This window comes from Apodemus sylvaticus, chromosome 21 (genome assembly GCF_947179515.1).
Source record: "Apodemus sylvaticus chromosome 21, mApoSyl1.1, whole genome shotgun sequence".
Taxonomy (NCBI): Eukaryota; Metazoa; Chordata; class Mammalia; order Rodentia; family Muridae; genus Apodemus; species Apodemus sylvaticus.
The window spans coordinates 53,310,926-53,331,619 of NC_067492.1; the positions used below are offsets into that span (position 1 = coordinate 53,310,926).

Here is a 20,694-nt window from a genome sequence, read left to right on the forward strand (position 1 = left end):
GGAGTCAAATGAAAATTTTAATGAAAGTAAGCACTGAATGAACAATTCTGTGGGAGCCCAGCTTTCAAAGCCTGTGTTTAGTTACTACTCTAGAGTGACCAAGTAAAGTTACTTTCCGTCAAGCAGTCTTGCCATAATAAAAGCTTGGGGCCTTTCAGCCATCTTTGTTTATGATGAGCAGATGTTACAGGGGAGAAGGGAACGAATTGGCCCTCATATTTGCCCCCAAACCTGACCACGTCTCTTTACCGCCAAACATTGATTCTTCAGGCAAACACGCAAACAAACACCTGGATGCGTGGCCTTGGCCGCCTCTCTCCATTGCTCTTTGTTGGATTGTTGTTTTTACACTCAGGAGTGCCTGTTCGTGCCATCCTGCTCCCCCAGAAATCATGCCAAACCCACAAACAGTTCTGACATGCCTGAGAAAGAACAGGTCTGGATTCCTGTTAGAGTTCCCCTAGAACGGGCGTGTGACATTGAGTTGGGCACAAGGGAAGACGCGCCAGGTGTTTCTGATTGGGCAAGCATGTGACCTCATCGTGGTCCTCCTTGGGACGCAGCCACTAGTGGGGCAAGCTTTTCATTCTCCTCCACTGTAAGCCTTTCTGCGTCTGTCACTGCCTCTGTCTGTTGGTTCTGAGCAAGCTGGTGAGCCTCTGTCTTCCGGGTTGTGTGTGCGGAATAACACAGAGAGCTGTGCTAACTGCGCTAAGTGCACAGTGGAGCTCCTGCCACTGTTGGGGTCTTCCAGCGATGGCTCGTCTTGACCCTTGAAAACTGAACAGGATTTGAGCGAGGATTTTGCAGATGTGATTGAATTATGGCTCCTGAGAATGAGGAGATGATCCTGGACCAAATAGAGTTCTGGTGGTTCTTGAGGAGTCCCGGAGTGGCATGTGAAAACAGACGTCAAGAGGGGTGCAGGTCATGGCTGTGGGGAATGTGGCCACCCTCTAGAAGCTGGAGCCCTAGCACCTTGATTTTAGCCCTCTCAAAACCATCGGCTTTGACTCACTGGTTTCCCAATCGTCAGCACAGATTTATGACCTCAGTGAATGGAATGATAATACCTGTTTGTTTTAAACCACTGTTTTTGTGGTGTTGTAGTAGCAGCGGTACATGTTACCTGTTTTATCTTTGTGTGTGCGTATCCATGCCTGTTGGCTCTCGCTGTTTTTACTGTAAGATCTTCTTTAACAAAAGAACCTGTGGTCAGGTGCTGTCTGTACCCAACACCTCGTCACAGTCATCCTTACTTCTGAGCAACGTGTATAATGCATGTGGATGGCATGCGGTGTAGGGGAGATTCCATGGTGCTGTTGAGTGTGAGCTTGATCATGGGGCTTCCAAAGGGCTTTTATAGTTAGTAGCTTGCTTTGTGAGTGGTATGTTAGGTGATAGATAAGCCTTCTCCTTCAGGTACATGTATTTGTTTTGGGACACAGTGTCCCTTATACATTCACCTTGATTTCGCTGTACTTTATCAGTTTGTCATTTCCTGTCATTCCCTGACTTCAGATACTGTTTATTCTGTGAATAAGAGCTTAGTACAGAGATTACCTACATTGGTCAGATTTAGGAAGTGAAGGTCAGGACCACTTGGAACTCGATATTACTCGATACTGTTGTCCCACGAGCTGCTCCTGGCACCGCCTCCGATGGTGGCCTTCAGGTCTAGACCAGTTCAGACAAGCTGAGGAGTGCGCTGGGGCTCACAAGGATGCTCGCTCCCTTTTCCTTTTTTTTTAAGCTTGCAGAATGAGTTACTTATTTACCGTAACCACAGTGCTGTCCGTGCGAGGGCCACTGCCGCTGTCAAACAGGAAAGCTTGAAAGTCTGAATCCAGCTCAGAGCCCTAGACGAGTTTTGTTTTGCTTCCAAGTTATGTGGATGAACATCAGCATTATTTTCTTGGCAAGAATCTGGCATGAAAATATTGAGTTCTTAGAATCTGAACCTTGTTCTTCGATAAATAAAGCACCGGTGACTTTAGCTTCTGGTTTAAACGTGGATTTCCCTTGTTGGCAGATTTCTTGGCAGGCCCTTACATAGATTGAGAATCTTGTTACTTACGTCCCCATGCCAAGGAATGCAAGCTCCTAGGCGCCATTTCTCTGCTTAACAAAGGGTGTTGGACCCATGTACTCTGTAAAATTTATTATGCACGTCACTGAGTATATGCTAGCTAGAGATTCTGTTGGTGTGATGAAACACCATGGATAAGACAGTTTGAGGAGAAGAGGGTTAGGCTCACACTTCCGTATCCTTGTTCATCATCAGAGGAAGTCAGGACAGGAACTCAAGCAGGCCCCTGGAGGCAGGAGCTGATGCAGAGGCCATGGAGGAGTGCTGCTTACCGGCTTGCTCGCCGTGGCTTCCTCAGCCTGCTTCCTCATAGAACCCAGGACTACCAGCTTAGGGGTGGCACACTCACAGTAGGCTGGCACTACCCAGACTAGGCTGGGTACTCTTCCGTTGGTCACTAACTAAAAAAATGCCCTACTGGCTTGCCTGTAGCATGATCTTATAGATTCTCATTCTCTCTCTCTCTCTCTCTCTCTCTCTCTCTCTCTCTCATTTGTTTCTTGTAAACATTTTTTTGGTATATTTTCTTCATTTACATTTCAAATGTTATCCCCTTTCCCACCCTTACCCCCCAACCCGGAAACCCCCTATCCCATCTCCCTCACCCTGCTTCTGGGGCATCGAGCCTTCACAGGACCAAGGGACTCTCTTCCCATTGATGCCCGACAAGGCCCTTCTCTGCTACATATGCAGCTGGAGCCATGTGTACTCCTTGTTTGGTGGTTTAGTCCCTGGGAACTCTAGGGGGTATGGTTGGTTGATATTGTTCTTCTGATGGGGTTGCAAACCCCTTCAGCTCCTTGGGTCCTTTCTCTAGCTCCTCCACTGGGGACCCGTGCTCGGTGTAATGGTTGACTGTGAGCATCTGAAAGGCATTTTCTTAATCGAGGTTTCCTTTTCTGAGGTGTCTAACTTGTGTCATATTGACGTAAGCTAGCTACACACCGAGAGCACATCGTATTCTTTGTTCGTTTTCCGTTCAAGTTCAGGATGGTAGAACGGGCTGTAATTCTTCACTTGTCCTACAGGGGCTCTAGGAGTTGAAAGTAGAAGTTGGAGGTTTAGAGGTATGTGCCAGTTTTTGTCAACTTGACCCAACCTAGACCTATCTAGGAAGAGGAAACCCCCCTCATATTGGCCCGTGGACGTGCCTCTGGGTCGTTTCTTGATTGTTCATCGACCAGGGGGTACCTGATCGGCTGTAGGGAGTCCCGCCTCTGGCACGTGTGTAGAAGGAAGCTGAGCAGCTGTGGGCTATAGCCAGTAGGCAGCACGACCCATGGCCTCTGCTCCAGTTCTGCCTCCGGGTTCTTACCCGGGGATCCTGCCCTGAATTTTCTTTCTTTTTTTTCTTTTTCTTTTTCTGTTTCTTTTTCTTTCTTTCTTTTTTTTTTGGTTTTTTTTTTTTTTTGTTTGTTTGTTTTTTGTTTGTTTTTTTCAAGACAGGGTTTCTCTGTATAGTCCTGGCTGTCCTGGAACTCACTCTGTAGACCAGGCTGGCTTCGAACTCAGAAATCCGCCTGCCTCTGTCTCCCAAGTGCTGGGATTACAGGCGTGCGCCACCACTGTCTGGCTCTGAATTTTCTTATGGTGAACTATAAACTTCTTCCCCAAGTCGTTTTTGCTCAGTATTTTATCACAGCAACAGAAACTGTAACTGAGTATTTAGTTATTTCGTGACCATTGCCATACGTACAGCTTCAGTATTTCCTGAAAGAGCCTAACCTAAGAGGCGGCATCACATCAGCTTCTACCATTGTCTGACTTTGTAAGTGTCATGGCTTTGACTAGACGGCTCTGCTAGAAAGAATCACTCTTCTCACCTCCTCCAGTAAGGCCACATTTCTTGATAGTTCCACATCCCAAGGGGACAACTCTCTGTTACTTGGAAAAGCAGCATAGATCTGAAAGTAGGAATGGTTTTGAAAAATACGTAAATTTAGATGTAGTCAGGATAGGTGAGGTGTAGGGTGTACAAGTCCGGGGTCCCTTCCTCACTCAAACACAAAAAGGAAAGCTGAAACTTACTAGCTATGGGAAAAGCAATGACATTTGATTATTAAGTATTAAAGGAATGCAGTTTGATGCGGTCAGATGCTTGCTTAAGTGATACAGACATGAACCCTGGCACTAGGAAGAGATCAATCAATGGGAGGAGGCTGGAGCATTCTTACATTGGGGATTAAAACGGAAAAAAAAAACCCTCAATACCTAGCTTAGTAAGGTGTTATGTATGGGAGAGAGGTGCCAGATTATTTGTGCAAATACACCCTAGATTAATTTACTTTTCCATGAACATGAAGAATTATAAAATTAATGTTCCAAAACCATTATTTAAAAATTCCATTTTAGAGCACTTATTTCTGTCGGCACAACATAACTCTCCTTAAATGAAGCGCCTTTGCCCTTTCCATGTTCACTTTGAATATTAAGGTGACAGCACCAAATATAGTAATGTAAATGCCCGGATCCAAAGGAACATTTTTAAGAAACGACTTATTTATTCTTATTTTATGTGCATTGCTGTATGTCTGATGGGTTGTAGGATACTCTGAAACTGGAGTCACAGACAGTTGGGAGCTGCCCTGTGGGTGACTGGGAAGTGAACCTTGATCCCTTGGAAGAACAGCCAGTGTTCCCTAACCACTGAGCTGTTTCTCCAGCCCTTACAGGAACATTTTTAGCTTTTTAAATGCATACACACAAATACGACTGACTTGTGTGCGGCTCTTCTCTGTTGGCGTTGGGGGTGTGTTATGAGAGAGTCTCTCTGTAGCCCAGTTTGTCTGTGAGTTCATGGCGGCTCTTTTCCCCATCTCCCAAGTGCTGGAGATACAGCCATGGGCCACCATGTCTGGTGTTCTGACTGAGCACATTTGTAAAATGAATAACCGAGTGGTTTCAAGTGAGGCTGCAGTCTGGCAATATTTGAAATAAGTGCATGGCATGAATTAGAAGACGAATCCCTCCATCATCTCTGCTTCACAGGTAGAGCTCTCTTCTTTCTCTCCAATTCGTGAGCTTTTCCTCTGTGTTCAGTTTCTGCACTTGACATTGCTGGCTACATACTACGTTCTTTTGTGCTGCTGTTAGCAGATATTCCCCCCAACTCATATGACAGGGACGAGTCTCGCTGAGGGTTTTCTATTGCACATCTGCAAATCTCCACGTGCGAGAGTTTTATTTGGAAGCTTACCAGAATCTCTGGGTCGCAGGAGTTCCTCAAATTTACTCGAAATTGCCAAACAACAAGCACAATCATGCCGAGTTCGAGTTCGGGAGTGAGAGATTTGTTTCCTCACCACCTTGGCGGTTAGGGGCTGCGCTCTCCTGAGCTTCGGGTTTTACTTTCCACTGATGGCAGAGCCGTTTTCCTGTGGCTGCTGCAGGCCACCTTAATTCCTTTCACTTCCTTTTGTGATATGCATGTTTCCCCCAGTTTCTTAAAAACAAAACAAAACAAAACAAAATAAAACCCGGTTCAGTTTTGTAAGTAGTTCTTTAGACTTTGTGGTTGTGCACTTATTTTTAGTTGTCTTTAGAGTTTTACCCTAATCAGTGTGATTCGTGAGTCCTACAGTATTAGTCATTAGGAACTGATCATGGCAAACCCCGCGGAGAGCAGTGCGCTGCCACCCAGGCGCATGCTCCGGTTGGCTCGGTTCACATGTGGAGCGTCCCTGGTTCCAGTGACCCGCCATGAAGAGAGGAGGTGACAAGGTGTATAGTTCTTTGGGAGAACTGTTTACTATTAATATACTTTTTAAGTGATGATTTAGCCCTAGTCTTTAAGGTTGTAAGTCACCTCTGAAGTGCTACTTTCAGTGAACACGTTTAATTTGAATTTTCTGGTTTCCTTGGGTTGGAGTGTATTTCTTTCCCTCCCTCCCTCCCTCCCTCCCTCCGTCCCTTTCTCTTTCCTCATTTTCTCTGTTGTTGAGGTGTAGTGGTGGTGGTGAAGATCAGTTCAGAGAGTACCTGGCTAGCTGCCCAGATCTTACTGCCCCAGAGGAGTGCTGTCAGATGGATGTTCCTAATTGTCTTGTGAACGCTGGAATAAATTCTGAGCTGACTGAGGAGAGAGGAATATGTGGAGGAGGGGAGGGACCGGTGGCTTCTCTGGTGCTGGGGTGTGGGAGGAGAGCAGAGGTGACTGGCACGTGCCAGGCGGAGGGCTACAGTGGGCTGTGGCCTCTTGAGTTCCTAGTGGGGCACATTTCTTGCTCTGCCTATCCTTACAGAAATAAATGCAGTTTTTGGTAGTCCTTGGCCTTCACCAGTGTGCCTTTCTTTCTAGGTCTGTCAGCTGCCCAGCGGAAGTTTGCTCACTCGCTCAGAGACTTCAAGTTTGAGTTTATCGGGGACGCTGAGACTGACGATGAACGGTGCATAGGTGAGAAGAAGGGCGGGAGGTCTGGCTTGCTGCCCTCTGCCCTGCCCAGCGCGGACTCATGCCTTTCTCCTTACAGATGCCTCCTTGCGGGAATTTTCTAACTTTCTGAAGAATCTGGAAGAACAGAGAGAAATCATGGTGAGTAGCAGGGATGTAAATTTATCGATTACCAGATTTCCGCGAGGGGACAGTCTGGGCTGGAGCTGAGCCTGACAGAGGTTTTGATGCATTCAGTGCTTTGAGTGGGTGGGGTTTTCTGGGTCCATGGTGGTGATGTAATCAGTTCTTGGTCAAGGTTCTGGACCTCTGGGCTGCAGTTTCTTTCTTCATTTGTGCAGCAGATGGCTGGGTGCTTCCTTTGCTTTTTGTTAGCAAGAGCCTTTTGATTTACATATATGTTACCCTAAAGCTAAAAGCAGGAATGAGGGAGCAGAAGGGTGATTTTTGAGCCATATCTCTGGATTTCTTGTCTGTGAGGGTGGATGTCTCTGAAGTTCTCTGCACTGAGGTGAGGTGATTGGATCTAACGAGAGCCCTCTCCACTCAGTGTGCTCCGAGGGCCTGGCGCTCTGCTCAGGACCTCATGAGCTCAGCAGTGGCATGCCAAGGGGAACAGTGATCTTTTTCTCTCTTGTAAGTTTGTGTGTCTTTTCCAATCGCACAGACTCATGTTCTGATTGCCACTGGGTTTCCACGTGCTGTTCTCAATTATGCCTATCCTCACTGTTTTAAAATAGCTGGAGTTTGCAGAAGACACTGAGTTCAGTGTCCCACGCAAAACAATAAAGTAAACGACTGTTGTTGATTCCTCAGAACGTACAGTGCCTAGACTTATGTTGGCGTGTGAGTGGGTTGAGATGCAGTAAGGCTGGTGATGCTGGACATGGTTACTAAAATAGCCTCCTGGGCTGCTCTCAGCTGTTTGCTTCAAGACTTTTGGTTACATGTCAGTCTATAAAGGAGAGAGTTGTTCCACCCTGTTTTGTGAATGAAGAAACTGAGCTACCTGGTCTGCCCGGGATCACTTGGTGAGGTGGGAGGCGGAGGCCTGAGCTTGTCCACTTACCACGTAGCCAGCGTCCTGCATGCTTTGGATTTCCCAGGTGCCCCTAGGAGCCTCTGTCAGGTGTACCACTTACCATGTAGCCAGCGTCCTGCATGCTTTGGATTTCCCAGGTGCCCCTAGGAGCGTCTGCCAGGTGTACCACTTACCATATAGCCAGCGTCCTGCATGCTTTGGATTTCCCAGGTGCCCCTAGGAGCGTCTGTCAGGTGTATTTACATGGGGGGGGGGGCAGGATTCAAGGGGTAGAATTAGTTTTGATTTTAAAAGTAACACAGCCATGTTTTCTAGAATCTCATAATTTGTACTGTGCCCTATACTCTGAGATATTGTCTAGATGTTAAGAATCCCATGGAGGGAGCTGAGAAGGATGTCTCATTTGGTACCGTGCCTACCACACAAGCATAATAACTCAAGTTTGGCTTCCCAGCACCTGTATAGAAGGCTAGGGATGCAGCAGCGTGTACAGGTAACTGTGCACCAGAGGGGCCAGCCGGGAGCATCCTGGGGCTTCCAGCTAGAGAGTCTGAGCGGAGTGCCAGCCTCCAGGTTCAGTGAGGCCCTGCCTGAGAAATGAAGGTAGAGAAAGAATGAATTAGAGGAAGACAGCTGCTTGTTGACCTTTGGCCTTTCCACGCATCTATGTATACACACGTGTCCGCAACAGGTGTGTACACATATGAATATGTACATATAACATACCCGGAATTTCAAGGTGTGCATGTGAAGATAGTGTGATCACATGGACTTTTCCCAGCACGCACTGATAGGTTCAACTAGTGCTTGTATGTTATGGTCACTAACGTCTTAGCTATTAGTGAAGACTGAATATGACATTAGATCACAGTAGTGCCAATGACATCACCTTTCTACACCGTGTGATGTGGAGGCATGGGGTTGTAGGCTGGTAATGAATGGGACATGTTGGTTTATGTTATATAAGGTGTGTGTGTGTGTGTCTGTGTGTGTGTGTGTGTGTGTGTGTGTAAGTTCTTTTGGCATTTAGTCATTCTTTCCTGGGATCCTGAGCATGTGGCCAATTGTTATTGATCTTTTATGTTCTTACTGGTTCAAATCTGAGGGCTTGGTAGCTATGGTTTGAATAGGAATGACTCCCATAGACTTGTATGTTTGAATGCTTGGCTTATAGGGAGTGGCACTATTACAAGGTATGGTCTTGTTGGAGGAAGCGTGTGTGGAGGCGGAGTTTGAGGTCTGCTATGCCCAGTGTGGCACAGTTACTTCTGCTGACTGTGGATCAAGATGTAGAACTCTCAGCTCTAGCACCAGGTCTGGCTGCACCCCCCCTCCCACCATGATGATGAACTAAACCTCTGAACGATAAGCCAGCCCCAGTTACGTGCTTAACTTTCTGAGAGTAGTAGCCATGATCATGGTGCGTCTTCTCACCAGGACAGCAGCAAATGCTGCAGAGTACCTGCATTCACAGCTGCATGCTAGCTGTGCCACAGATAGGAAAGCGCTGCAGTTGTGAGCAGATGGTTAGGGCTGGGTGAGCTGCGGCAGAGGCTCCAGCTGAGGACCTTTTCATAGCGCGCTGCTGACTGTCTTCCCTGCAGAGTGGGGCTGGAGTTCGGACTTCTTTCTGCCACGATGGTCTGTTTCTGTATTCCTTGGAGTGAACTGATGAGATCAAGAGATCGAACTCTTGTACTCTGATGGAGATTTCTCAGTTCCTAGATATTCTGTGAGCTGACTGATTTAATCTTCAGTTTAAGGCAGCTGACAGTGCCTTTGTCTGAGGTAAATGAGGGAACGAGGTTGGGTTCCTGGTGCAGGTAGACAGGAGAGTAGGACTGTGCCTGTGCGGGGCTTCGGACCTCAGAGAACATGCTGCAGCACGTTAACACCGACCTGTGGGCGGGTCGTGGTCCTGCATGCCTTCAATCCCTGCACTTGGGAGCCAGAAGCAGGTGGATCAGCCTGCTTGACAGAGAGTTCTAAGACACCTAGAGCTACACAGAGAAACCCTGTCTTGGGTTAAAACAAAACAACCCAAAACAAACAAACAAAAAAAACCCAGCTACTTCCCCCCACCCCCTCAAAAAAAACCTAACCCTCAAAACTGATGCTTGAGAAGAGGAATAGCTTCCGGGGAGGAAGCAGTGGGGAAGCCATGGGCACCCCAACATGTGAAATGATGCCATCCTTGGGCGCCCCAACATGTGACATGATATCCTATCTCGGGGTTTGCTGCCAGCCTCAATGGTTTATGTTCCTGAAAGACAGACAGACAGATGGACGGACATGGGGACACACACACACACACACACACACAGCCTTTACATTTCTTAAACAACACAATAGCTGGGCCTCTGCCTAATCTCCATGAGACTAATCTACCTCCTGATGAAAATCCCAGTTACTAATTCCGCGTCCGGGGCAGCCATCAGGGCGGAGCTCTCCTGGGCCTTCGCATGGTGGCCACGCCTCTCTGTCCTGCACTTCAGGCCTGGCATCTCTCCTCTCCTCCACACTCTCCCAGCATGGTGGATCTCTCTCCTCTCTCTCCTCCCAAGTCTGGGAAATCCTAAAATCCCACCTCTGTGTGTCCTCCGCAGCTATTGGCTGTTGGCATCTTTATTTACCAATCAGAACCAACTGGGGGCGGGTTCCCAGAAGCTAAGCGCAGACCCTAGCACTTAAACAGTTTTGGGGGAACATAATTAGCCTTTGTAATACAAGCAGCCACAAATGCTAAATATTGTAGCAAGTTTTTCTTTTTTGCTGAATACGTGTTTCACAGGACTTTGGGTGCTAGCAGGTAGATTCATCTGCCGGGAAGTCGGCCACCAACTCCCCGTCTGTTTTAAGCTGACGGCAGTCTGTTCCTCAGCCTACTCCAGACCTAAGCAGGGCCACGCGTGCTTAGTTTAGCAAATGCCGCCATGTGCTTGCTACATGCCCAGCACCGTGCTGTGATAGCGTGGTACAGTTCTTCCTCTTGAGTAGGTGGATATCCATGAGGGGAAGGGGTCAGAAGCACATGTGCTCAGTAATTAATTCTGCAGTGACAGAGGCAGAGGGGGATCCTGGAGAGGTCAGAGATGAGCAGAGTTGACATACATCAGGTAGTCAGTTAAGTACGGCTGGGCTGAAGTGCTGGGTCCTTCCTGAGGGGGAAACTGCTTCCATTTCAAGAAGAGTGAAGTGCGTCTTTGAGTATCCCCTGCACTCCTCCTTGCTATTAATACATGGGTGTGGCTCAGTGTGACGATCCAGTCCCTGACACCGAGCAAAACTATGAACTGAAATCTGTGACTCACTGGAAAAGGAAGCAGGCAGAGAAAGAAGTCGCTGTTGGCGTTCACACCCAAATGTTTGGTCTCTTCGAGCAGATATGCTCAGCGCTAAGTGTCAGCGTTGTGTGTTTCAGGACAGGGGTTTGAAGTGAGTGATTTTTTTTTCTCGTAGTGACTGTGGAAGGGAAGAAACCCGAGCTAGGGAGCTGGGCTGGATAGAGGAAGAGGCCAGACCGGGTCTGGTTGCATCTGTGCATGCTGTCGGAGGGAAGTTGCCAGCATTCCTGGGACGTTCTGTGTGGCCCACAGGACATGGTGTGCTTATCTGAGGTGGGCAGCTGTCCAGGAGTCTGAGGACTCTTAAAATAGTGCTACAGCATTTATGAGCATCACTGAAAGCCTTTCATACTGCATTTACCTCTCTGAGTAAATAAATCCTTTGAACAGACTGAGTTTTGTTTTCTCACCATCCTGTTACTGAGGATGCAGTTTCTGAGGATTCTGGCGAATCAGAGAAGGGGTTTGGACCAGAGGGTCAGGAACTCTGCAAGAACAGTGCATGGGGTAGAGGGAAGACACTGCTTTCCAGGGGGGTCCAGAGGCGCCTTAGACGCACTTGTTCTGGGCAGGGCAACCTCTCCACCTTTATGTGTTACCTCAATGCTCCCCTCCCCCACCTCCTACCAAGACTCTCAACAGCTGAACTTTTACCTGCCATTTTCAGAGGATTGGAAACTATCTCCATATCGAATTTGTGTTAATAAAACAGGGTTTGGCTATTAGTAGTCTTAGTGTTACGTAATTTATATTGAGTGCTGCTTATGAATGTGAATTTACATGATAAATGATACAAACCACTTGACAGTATTGGCTAGTCTATGCTTTCTGTTTGCAAGTCACGTGTGTAGTAACCAATGTGTAGTCAGTTCTCCTACAGAGAAAGGTGACACGTTTGTCTGATTCTGTTGGCAGGAATGTACGTGATGGAAAATCTAGCGGTTCTTCATGGAGATATTTCTTACTTTGCTTTAAAAGTTGTCCATGACAGTGTGAGGCATAGTGGGACATGCCTTCAATCCCAGCACTTAGGAGTCAGAGGCAGGTGGATCTCTATGAGTTTGAGGACAACCAAGGCAACACAAATATACCCTCTCTCCGAAAACATGATACAAAACAATCTAAAAGCAAAAGTTTCTCATTACTTAATTTTGCAAAGGTTTCTTTCTCTCTTTGGAAATGATGCTTACCATTTGATGGTAATATTTTCATTTAATTCATCATCCTTTTGTCGTATAAACCTGTTAGAGTTTAGCCAGGTATTGTGCTATTGTAAATCTTGCTGTCAGGAATGTCCCAGTTGGGGATTTATTTTTGCATATCTAGAATACTTAAGGAATCACATTCATGATAAACGTAACTGTGGAGCGAGTGTGACTGATGTGGCCGGGAGACTTGCAACCGTTTTTTTGGGAGAAGCCTTCTTGTCCCGTGAGTCAGTATGTTCTCTGCCGACTCATTGTCAGGTGTGTGTGACTCTCCTGTTTCCGTCAGACTCTACTCCTACAGAGTAGCTTCCTCTATTTCGTATTCTTTGTTTTTAAGGAATTGGCTTACTTTGTATTGTACATGTGACCACAGACCCAAGAGCCACCAGAATCTTGCCATCTCATCCCTACAATTGTCTAATCTAGGGTGTGATTGGAACCAGCTGGATTGACTCTTTCATGGCACATACTTCTCAATGACTTGGGACCTCATGGATCATGCATGAGTTAGAAAGATATGAGGAAGTTGTAGCCCACTGAAGTGAACAGTTTGTTCTATATTACTAAGTTGGGAACCACTGCCTTGTTAGGAGACCAACAGAGGAGAGAAACGTTCTGTCCCTTGGCTTCAGCTGTTTGTAACTTTGTCTTTTTCCTCTGCTCTTCTTGGCCAGGGTGGGGGGTTGGGTGGGGTGGGGGGTGGGGTATGGGGAGGGCGGGCGGGCATAGGCTGGAGATTGAATTCCCAGCTTTGTGCTTACCTTGGACACATTGTCTCAGACTCCGCACCTTCAGCTTTGAGCCTGAGGGAATGTGTGTAATCAGTCCATCCTGGCTACAGCCCTCTGAGTAGATGTGAGTTTGGGTGTTTCTTCTTGCCTGTGTAAACAAGTGCAGGTTGTCAGTATTTCATTTCAGTCATTAAACGATGGTCTGGTTACAGAGGGAGTAGTGAATCTCTCTTTGCCTGGAAACCTCGTTTAGAGACCTTCTCGTTAAGTCCGTGGAGCTCCGCCACCAGGCTCTCTAAAGTGGGTGCACCCAGCTTGGGAGTGGTTCCTGGATACGGAGGTGGGGTACCCTTTAAAGAAGTGCTATGTTTCCAGTATTCTTGGAGGTATATAGAGAGAAAGATTTGTGGAGGGAACCAGATTTTGGTGACTAAGGTAGAAGGAGATTCAGAAGTGTTTGGGCTCTGAAGAAGTTTTAGAAATATCTTAACACAAATAGTTTATTTCCTTGTTCATGCATGTATGTGATGAAAATAAACCAACTTTCGAGAAGCTCTTTGGAGAAACTGAAATATAAGTTCTAGCTAGGTTCACATATAATAAGTCTTGACATTTTTCATTGTAGTATATGAGATATTGGAGTTTTTTCCACGCCGTGGCCTGCTAGAGTCAATAAGGATAGTTTTATCAATAAGGATAGTTTTATCATGGCCGCGATCCTGTGGAGGACTCTGGGAGCTTTGCCAGTCATGCAGGGAGAGGGAGCGCGATGGGTTGTGGGCTTCGCTGGAAAGGCCAGGCACATGTTTCCGCAGCCTGTGGCTAAGCAGAGACAGGGAAGGAGGCTCACCCTGTGGATGGCCTAGCTCAGCTTTTCCCAGAGTTGCTTTGCACAGCATAGAACGCACCAACGCCGCTTCCTCTCTCTCTGCTTTCTGACCCTGCTCCTTCACTTCCTGGGATCAGATCCTCTTCTAATCCGCAGCTCTTTCGAAGCTGTTCTGGCCGGCTTCCCCTTCCCCTAATGTGTATCTTGGATTTCTTAGCCTTTTCCCCCTACTCTATTCTGACCAGCAGAAACAAACTTTTGTATCAGATTTGTTGGTGGGGCACAGGGTGGGCAGGCCGCCTTGCAAGGGCTTGTTATCAACAGCAGCCGGATGTTTTGTGTTTGTGTACACAGCTCTTTGCAGTCTCAGTTGTTAGAGCTTCAGTCTGCAGTAAGGATTTTTAATAGTAAGTTTTTTGAGTGTTTTTTTTTTTTTTTTCTTTTGTGTCTGTGTGTCTGTGAGCATATGCCACACTTGTATGGATACCGATGGAGGCCAGCAGAGGGCACTGGATCTTCTGAAACTGGAGTCACTGGAAGCATGTGAGCCTCTGATGTGGATGTTGGGCTGGAGAGACCGCTCAGCGGTTAAGAGCACTGGCTGCTCTTCCAGAGGTCCTGAGTTCAATTCTCAGCAACCACATGGTGGCTCACAACCATCTGTAATGGGATCTGATGTCCTCTTCCTCTTCAGGTGTGTCTGAGGACAACTACAGTGTACGCATATAAATAAAATAAATAAATCTTACAAAAAAAAACTTTGTATTTTTTTATTTCATATGCAATGGTGTTTTGTCTGCACATACGTCTGTCTGTGTGAGGGTGTCAGATCCCCTGAAACTGGACTTACAGACCGTTGTGAGCTGCCATGTCTGTGCCGGGAATTGAACCAGGGAAGAACAGCCAGTGCTCTTAATGGCTGAGCCGTCTCTGCAGCAGCAAACAGTTTTAGAATCATGTTCTTTCTGCTCTGCTGCAGTTAGCTTCTGAGGATATAGTAGGGATTAGGCTTTTTGTTCAAGACAGGTGCTTAGTTTGTGACCACCTAGGAGACTTTCAGCCCAGGCGGTGGCTTCCTGCCCATCAAGGGTGGCCTGTGCACCTAGAGAGGCTGGAGGTCCAGGCCCTTTTTGCTGGTGATGAGATGCTTGTTTTGAAAAGTTCTTCCTTGATTTTCCCCCTTTTTTCCTTCTTAGCTTATTGCCTTATCAAGTACAGTATTTTCACTCCAGCTCTGTCTATAATATCATCAATTAAAGGAACTATAATTTTCTTTTTCTTACTTAAAACTGGAAAGCCAAACTTTAAAATTCTATCTGATGATGCTTTTATAGCCTTCTGACAGACTAACCCTATTACTTATTTCCATGGGTTTTGAATTCCTTCTCACAGTGTTCTGCCCAAGTATTTATTTTGTTAAAAAAGTAAAAGCAGGGTCCTTACTGTCCCACACGCAGAGAGGAGAGCCGGCCAAGGTTCAACAAGGTTATGGGCCCAGTGTCCTTACTAGGCTAATGCCCTCCTGAGATGTCCAGCAGTTTCTGAGTTTCAGTTCACATTATTTATGAAACCTAAGTTAAAAATTGTTACCAGTAAAAGGCATTAGATTTTAAAAATTATAGTCAAATACTGCTTTTTTCTATCACGGTTCATTATTGCTTTGCTTTTTTCCTTGCCCTTTTAGCTGATTTTTGCCTGATGTGTGTGTGTGTGTGTGTGTGTGTGTGTGTATGTGTAGCCTAAAGTCTTTGTAGAGCACAGATGTTAAGAAGACCCTTAAACTTTTGTAATTCATAGACTTGACTTACTTCTTTTCATTTCTTTTTCTTCTCTTTTAAACCTAAGCCTAGGTTATAGGCAATTATTTTGGAAGTCGAAAACTGAGGTTCTTAGAACTTTAGTTCTTAGAACTTCTTGATGTGCTGGTTTCAAGGTAATTGGAATTTAGGATTGAAATTGATGACATTCTCAGTGCATCCTTCTTCTTCTTACTGGAAGAACAATAGAAATGTGTTAGTTGGATGAATAACTGTGGAATGCGCATTGTTGGGATGGGGGCGATCTGTGCTGTTCAATGGGGTGGCTGTGGGCTGAGCACTGGGCCTTCAGTACTCCTGGTTTCCCGACCTGATTTCCAGGTACACACACCTCAGTCCTTAGGTCCTAGTTGTTGCCGTGAGCTCCTGAAACATCTCAATGGCCAGTGCTGGTGCTCACCTTCAATGCTAGCCCTCCAGGAGTCAGAAACAGGAATCTCTGCGAGTTCAGGTCAGCCTGGTTTCCAAAGTGAGTGAGTTTCAGGTCAGCCAGGGCTACACAGAGAAACCCTGTCTCAAAATACCAGCCAACCAAACAGACATAATACTCACTAGTTTTAGAGAATTTAGTTTATTGATTTTGAGTTATTACTATACAACTAATGTGTTTGATGTCTGTTTCCTTAACAGGGCTAAGAGTCACTTTAAGCTAACCTTAGAAACCAAGTGCTCGAGTGGGATTTCTGGCAGCTGACCCCTCTCTGGGGCTACGCTCTCCCCTTACAGGTGTTACGTATGGGGTGTCATTCTTTCTTTTTGGTTGAGGATATTTGGATAGCAAAACAAAATTATTTTCTCTGTGCTGAAAAGATAGAAGCAGTTAGGGCTGGGCCTCAGTAAGCGGAGAGTAGCCTTCTGTTCTCTGTGGCAGGGCACACCCTGCTCTGCTGAGGTGAAGACACCATGCTTTCTCAAAGGCAGAATTTGTGATTCAATTCTTTTACTAGCTCAGCTCTTTAAGAAATATAAGAGCACTTAACCGGCCATTTTAATTGCATGAAACTCAGATGTACACTGACAGGAGAAGCTACAGTACAGGAGAGCAGCCAGCTACGTGAAGAAAGGGTTCCAGTGTTATGCAAATCTAATGAATGTGTGAGGGTGTATCTGGCAGGCCCGTGCCAAGCTGTCCCCCTGAGAAATTACCTCAGGCAACAGATCTGATATAAAGGGGGAAGGGATGGGACCGAGGGCCCGGAGAAGGGGTAGACACATGGAAGCAGAGCTATGAGGGCCGAGAAAGAGGGGACAGAGGAGGACAGAAACCGGGAGAGAGACTGGCTGGGAACGTGGAGACAGAGAGAACTGAGACGGCAAGCCAGGCGTGGGCCTTGCGTGGCAGGGAGTGGTGGCAGGTGATGATGTAAGCCTTGCTTAGGTCCCTGGAGGTATCCAGTAAGGTCGCTCGTAAGCTGCCACACAGCGTGAGTGTGGATGTGGATGGAGAGGAATTGAATTACTTAGTAATGAATTGATTTAGCTGGGGAAAGTTCGTACCATGCACCAGTATACATCTCACTGCATGGCTGCACACAGGGCAGAGCATTGGGACGAGGGAGACCTGCCTGTGGCTGGCCGGCAGAGGGAGGTAAGGGGGGAACGTGAAATCGAGGAGGTCCCACGGTGCCTTGTGTTTGAAAGATGCCACAGCGAGATCATTGCCCTTGTACACCCGCGAAGATTACCGTGTGAGAGCAGCATCTGGTTTAGAAATATTTCACACAGTTTTTAAATAAAAATAGTTATCTACACTCCTGACCCCTTAGACAGTAGGACGTGGATTATCACAGACACAGCCTCTCAGCACGGCTTAGAAGCACCATGTAATGGCCACATCTGAGGGTTCACGTCCTTTTGGTTTTAAGGTACCTACCCCTTAAAACCTTTCTAAAACCTTTCTCATGCTTTCAGAGAGTGTATCATCCCAAGTCACCAGGCCTTATTGAAACATAGGTCAGCCTCTTACCATATAGCCAGCCTCTTACAAATAGTCCTGAGGTGTTTTTCCACAGTTGTTTCCGAGGATCTGCTGGTCCTGTTCCCTGCTTTTCACTTTCATTTCTATCTCTGTCTCTCTGTCTCTCTCTGTGTCTGTCTGTGTGTGTGTGTGAGAGAGAGAGAGAGAGCGAGAGAGAGCAAGACAGACAGACAGAGATACAGAGACAGACAGAGATACACACAGAGACAGACAGACAGACAGACAGACAGACACACACACACACACACACACACACACAGAGAGAGAGAGAGAGAGAGAGAGAGAGAGAGAGAGAGAGAGAGAGATCGCAAGCTAGCCAACACTTTGTGTTTGGATACGTGGGTAGGATGCTGTGGGGTTTAGAGGGTGAGCTTGGGTGTACCACCTGTGGAGCCATCCACTTTGCTTTGTTCTGTGACAGGGTCTCGGTCTCTCTCTCTCTCTCTCTCTCTCTCTCTCTCTCTCTCTCTCTCTCTCTCTCTCTGTCTCTCTCTCTCTGGCCCAGAGATAGGGGATTTGGCCAGGCTGGCTGGCTAGTGTGTGACAGGGTCCTCTTGTCTCCATCTTCACACCCTGGGATCGCAAACGTGTGCCATTATGCCACCCCTGCCTCTGTAAGATAAATGTAGTTTCTTCAGACCGTTAGTGCTCTTGTTACAAAACCCAATCCAATTTGTGATCGCAAAGCATCTGAAAGTACATTTGAGATCCGATAGGCACTGTTTTGGCCTAGGATTCTTCATACAGTTACTGTTGATCACAGTGATGCAGAGTGGATGGGAGATGGTCTTGCCCAAAGACACTTGAAATACAAGCTTGATCCCTGGGACCCACAGGGGATTCCTGGAAATTGTCCTCCGACGTCTGCATGTGTGACGTGACATGCGCCCACCTCCCCATAAGTTAGTACATGTAAAAAGGAAAATTTGATAACCAAATGCACACTTCCTGGGAAGATTTTCGGAATCTGTAAATGTCCTTAGTTGTAGCAGTCCTTTTTTGGAAAAGTATTTTTCATTTTGGGAAAACTGTTTTGTTCAGACAGATAAATCCTTGGCCCCTTTTGAGAGTTCCTGTTTCAAGGAAAAATAAACAGTGTGTCCCAGCACAGTGGTCCTCTGCTGCCGCCTGCGACATTGAAGTTGTAGAGTTTTCCCTTTAGTGCAGTAAAATTGGAAGTGCCTGGAAGGTCGTGGGAGAAAGCAGTGGGAAGTCTCTTTTGCTCCGAGACTGCATTCCTTCAGAGGCCACAGCCTCTTGGAATCCAGGATGAACTAGTGAGTGCTGTGGGGAATGGACATCCTTCCTTGGGTTTCTTTTATATCTTTGCTAGCAGTTCCTCATGAGGAAGGCATGGTTTGGTGTTCACCCCCGCCTGTCCACGGTTTCCCTGGGCTGATCCATCAAACAGTAGTTACTAACTAAGGAACTAACTTTGAATGTCCACAGAACGTCCTTATTGTCGGTGACCCTGTGTGTGGGTCGATGGTAGAAGTCTTGCAGTCTCTGTGACTACAGCCTCAGAACTCAGCCTCTGATCTCCAGGGTGGGAGGAGGAAGCGAGAGCTGATGCCGGGGTTACTCGGGTCGAATGGCGTCCAGTGAGGTCTCTTGTCATTGCCAGCTGGTGTCTTAGCTCCTCTTGAGCTGGGTAGGTTACTTAATATAAGTCACAGCAGTGGCGATTAGATTGGGCCACACAGATGCTCCGCCGTGGAGCCGTGCCACAGCCACCACTCACTTTTGATTTTGAGATCTTCAAGCTTCTTATAGCCACATATCTAATGAGAAGAGACATCAGACCAGAGTCATAATGGACACATCATTGGAAACTTTCATATTCATTTTATTTTTTACCTTGTGTGGTGGCTTGAATATACTTGTCCCAGGGAGCGGCACTGTTAGGAGGTGTGGCCTTGTTGGAGGAGGTGTGGCCTTGTTGGAGGAGGTGTGGCCTTGTTGGAGGAAGTATGTCACTGTGAGGATGGACTTTGGGGCTCCTATGCTCAGGCTCCTGAGTGCCTGAGAAAGCCAGTCCCCTTCTGTTGCCTTTGGATACACAACTCTCAGCTCCTCCAGCATCATGCCTGCCCGGATGCTGCCATGTTTCCTATCATGGTGATAATGGACTGAACCTTGAACCTGTAAGCCAGCCCTAATTAAATGTTGCCTTTCTAAGAGTTGCCTTGGTCATAGTGTCTCCTCACAGCAATGAAACCCTAAGGCACCTTATGTTGTGAGTCCGACTGAGTCTGGGGTTTGAGGGGGCAAAGTAACATGGAAACACAGCTTTTGCTTTGACTTTCCTGAACTCATCTGCAACACCAGAACTGTGGATAACTTAGGACCTCAGGGTTCCTGGGATAACTTTCTGTAGAGAAGGACCTGTAATGGCTGTTTTTCTGTGTCAACTTGACACAAGCTAGAATCATCAGAGAGGAAGGAGCCTCAGTTGAGGAAATGCTTCCATGAAATTTAGCTGTAAGACATTTTCTCAATTAAAACCTCGTCTTGTAAAGGCTCTGCTGGTGCCACAGGGTGCCAACAGGCCCTTCAGCTGATGCCATAGGGTGCCAACGGACCCTTTAGCATATGAACCTTTGGCGGCTGTTAAGGATCCAGACTGTAAGAACGCTCTTAGGTAGTTTTGCGCATACAGACTCTTGGAGCAGTTATAGTTATTTTAATCTTTCCCACACTCAGTTCAGGAAGCTTGCAGATGTGTCTCCAGCCTACCTGCTGTGTGTGTGTGTGTGTGTGTGTGTGTGTGTGAGTGTGTGTGTGTGTGTGTGTGTGTGTGTGTAAGGCACCATCACGGCTTGCTCCTAGGGAAACCCCTGGGAAGAGTTTCTTCTTTCAGTTTCTCTGCCTCTAAGGCCTTTGCTTAGGCAGGGGATCTTTAAAAAGATCATTCAACATTCTACTGGTTCTCTGCTTAACACCCTCTGGTGGCTTCTCACTCAGGCAGGGATGCTGTGCGGTCTGGTCCTGCATTCACTCAGCTCTCTCTGCTCCGTTCGGTGTCCTGTGCCTAGCTGTACCCGGCTTTGCCGGCTGTGCTCTAACCCTGGGCCTTCCCTGGCTTCAGGCTGGAATCAGCTGCCCTGACCCTCACACTCCTCATCCCTTCCCACCTCTCAGCACCTAGCTTAGCTGTCACTGCTCTGACGAGGCACAGATGGAGCGTGGGCCTTCTCGGTTCCTCTGATGAAGTCCTCACCACGCTTGGCCCTGCTTTCTCTGGTTATAATTTTCCCTTGTGTCTC

General features: G+C 47.0%; 1 protein-coding gene across 5 annotated transcripts in view; it reads left to right on the plus strand.

Annotated features, from left to right (window-relative positions):
• Arhgap10 (Rho GTPase activating protein 10) overlaps positions 1-20,694 on the plus strand; it is a 284,292-nt gene that overhangs the window by 61,779 nt on the left and 201,819 nt on the right. For all 5 annotated transcript variants that reach the window (XM_052166592.1, XM_052166588.1, XM_052166589.1 and 2 more), the window contains exons 2-3: positions 6,387-6,482; positions 6,559-6,620. In XM_052166592.1, the coding sequence (XP_052022552.1) occupies positions 6,387-6,482; positions 6,559-6,620 (158 nt within the window). The remainder of the gene's footprint in view (positions 1-6,386; positions 6,483-6,558; positions 6,621-20,694) is intronic.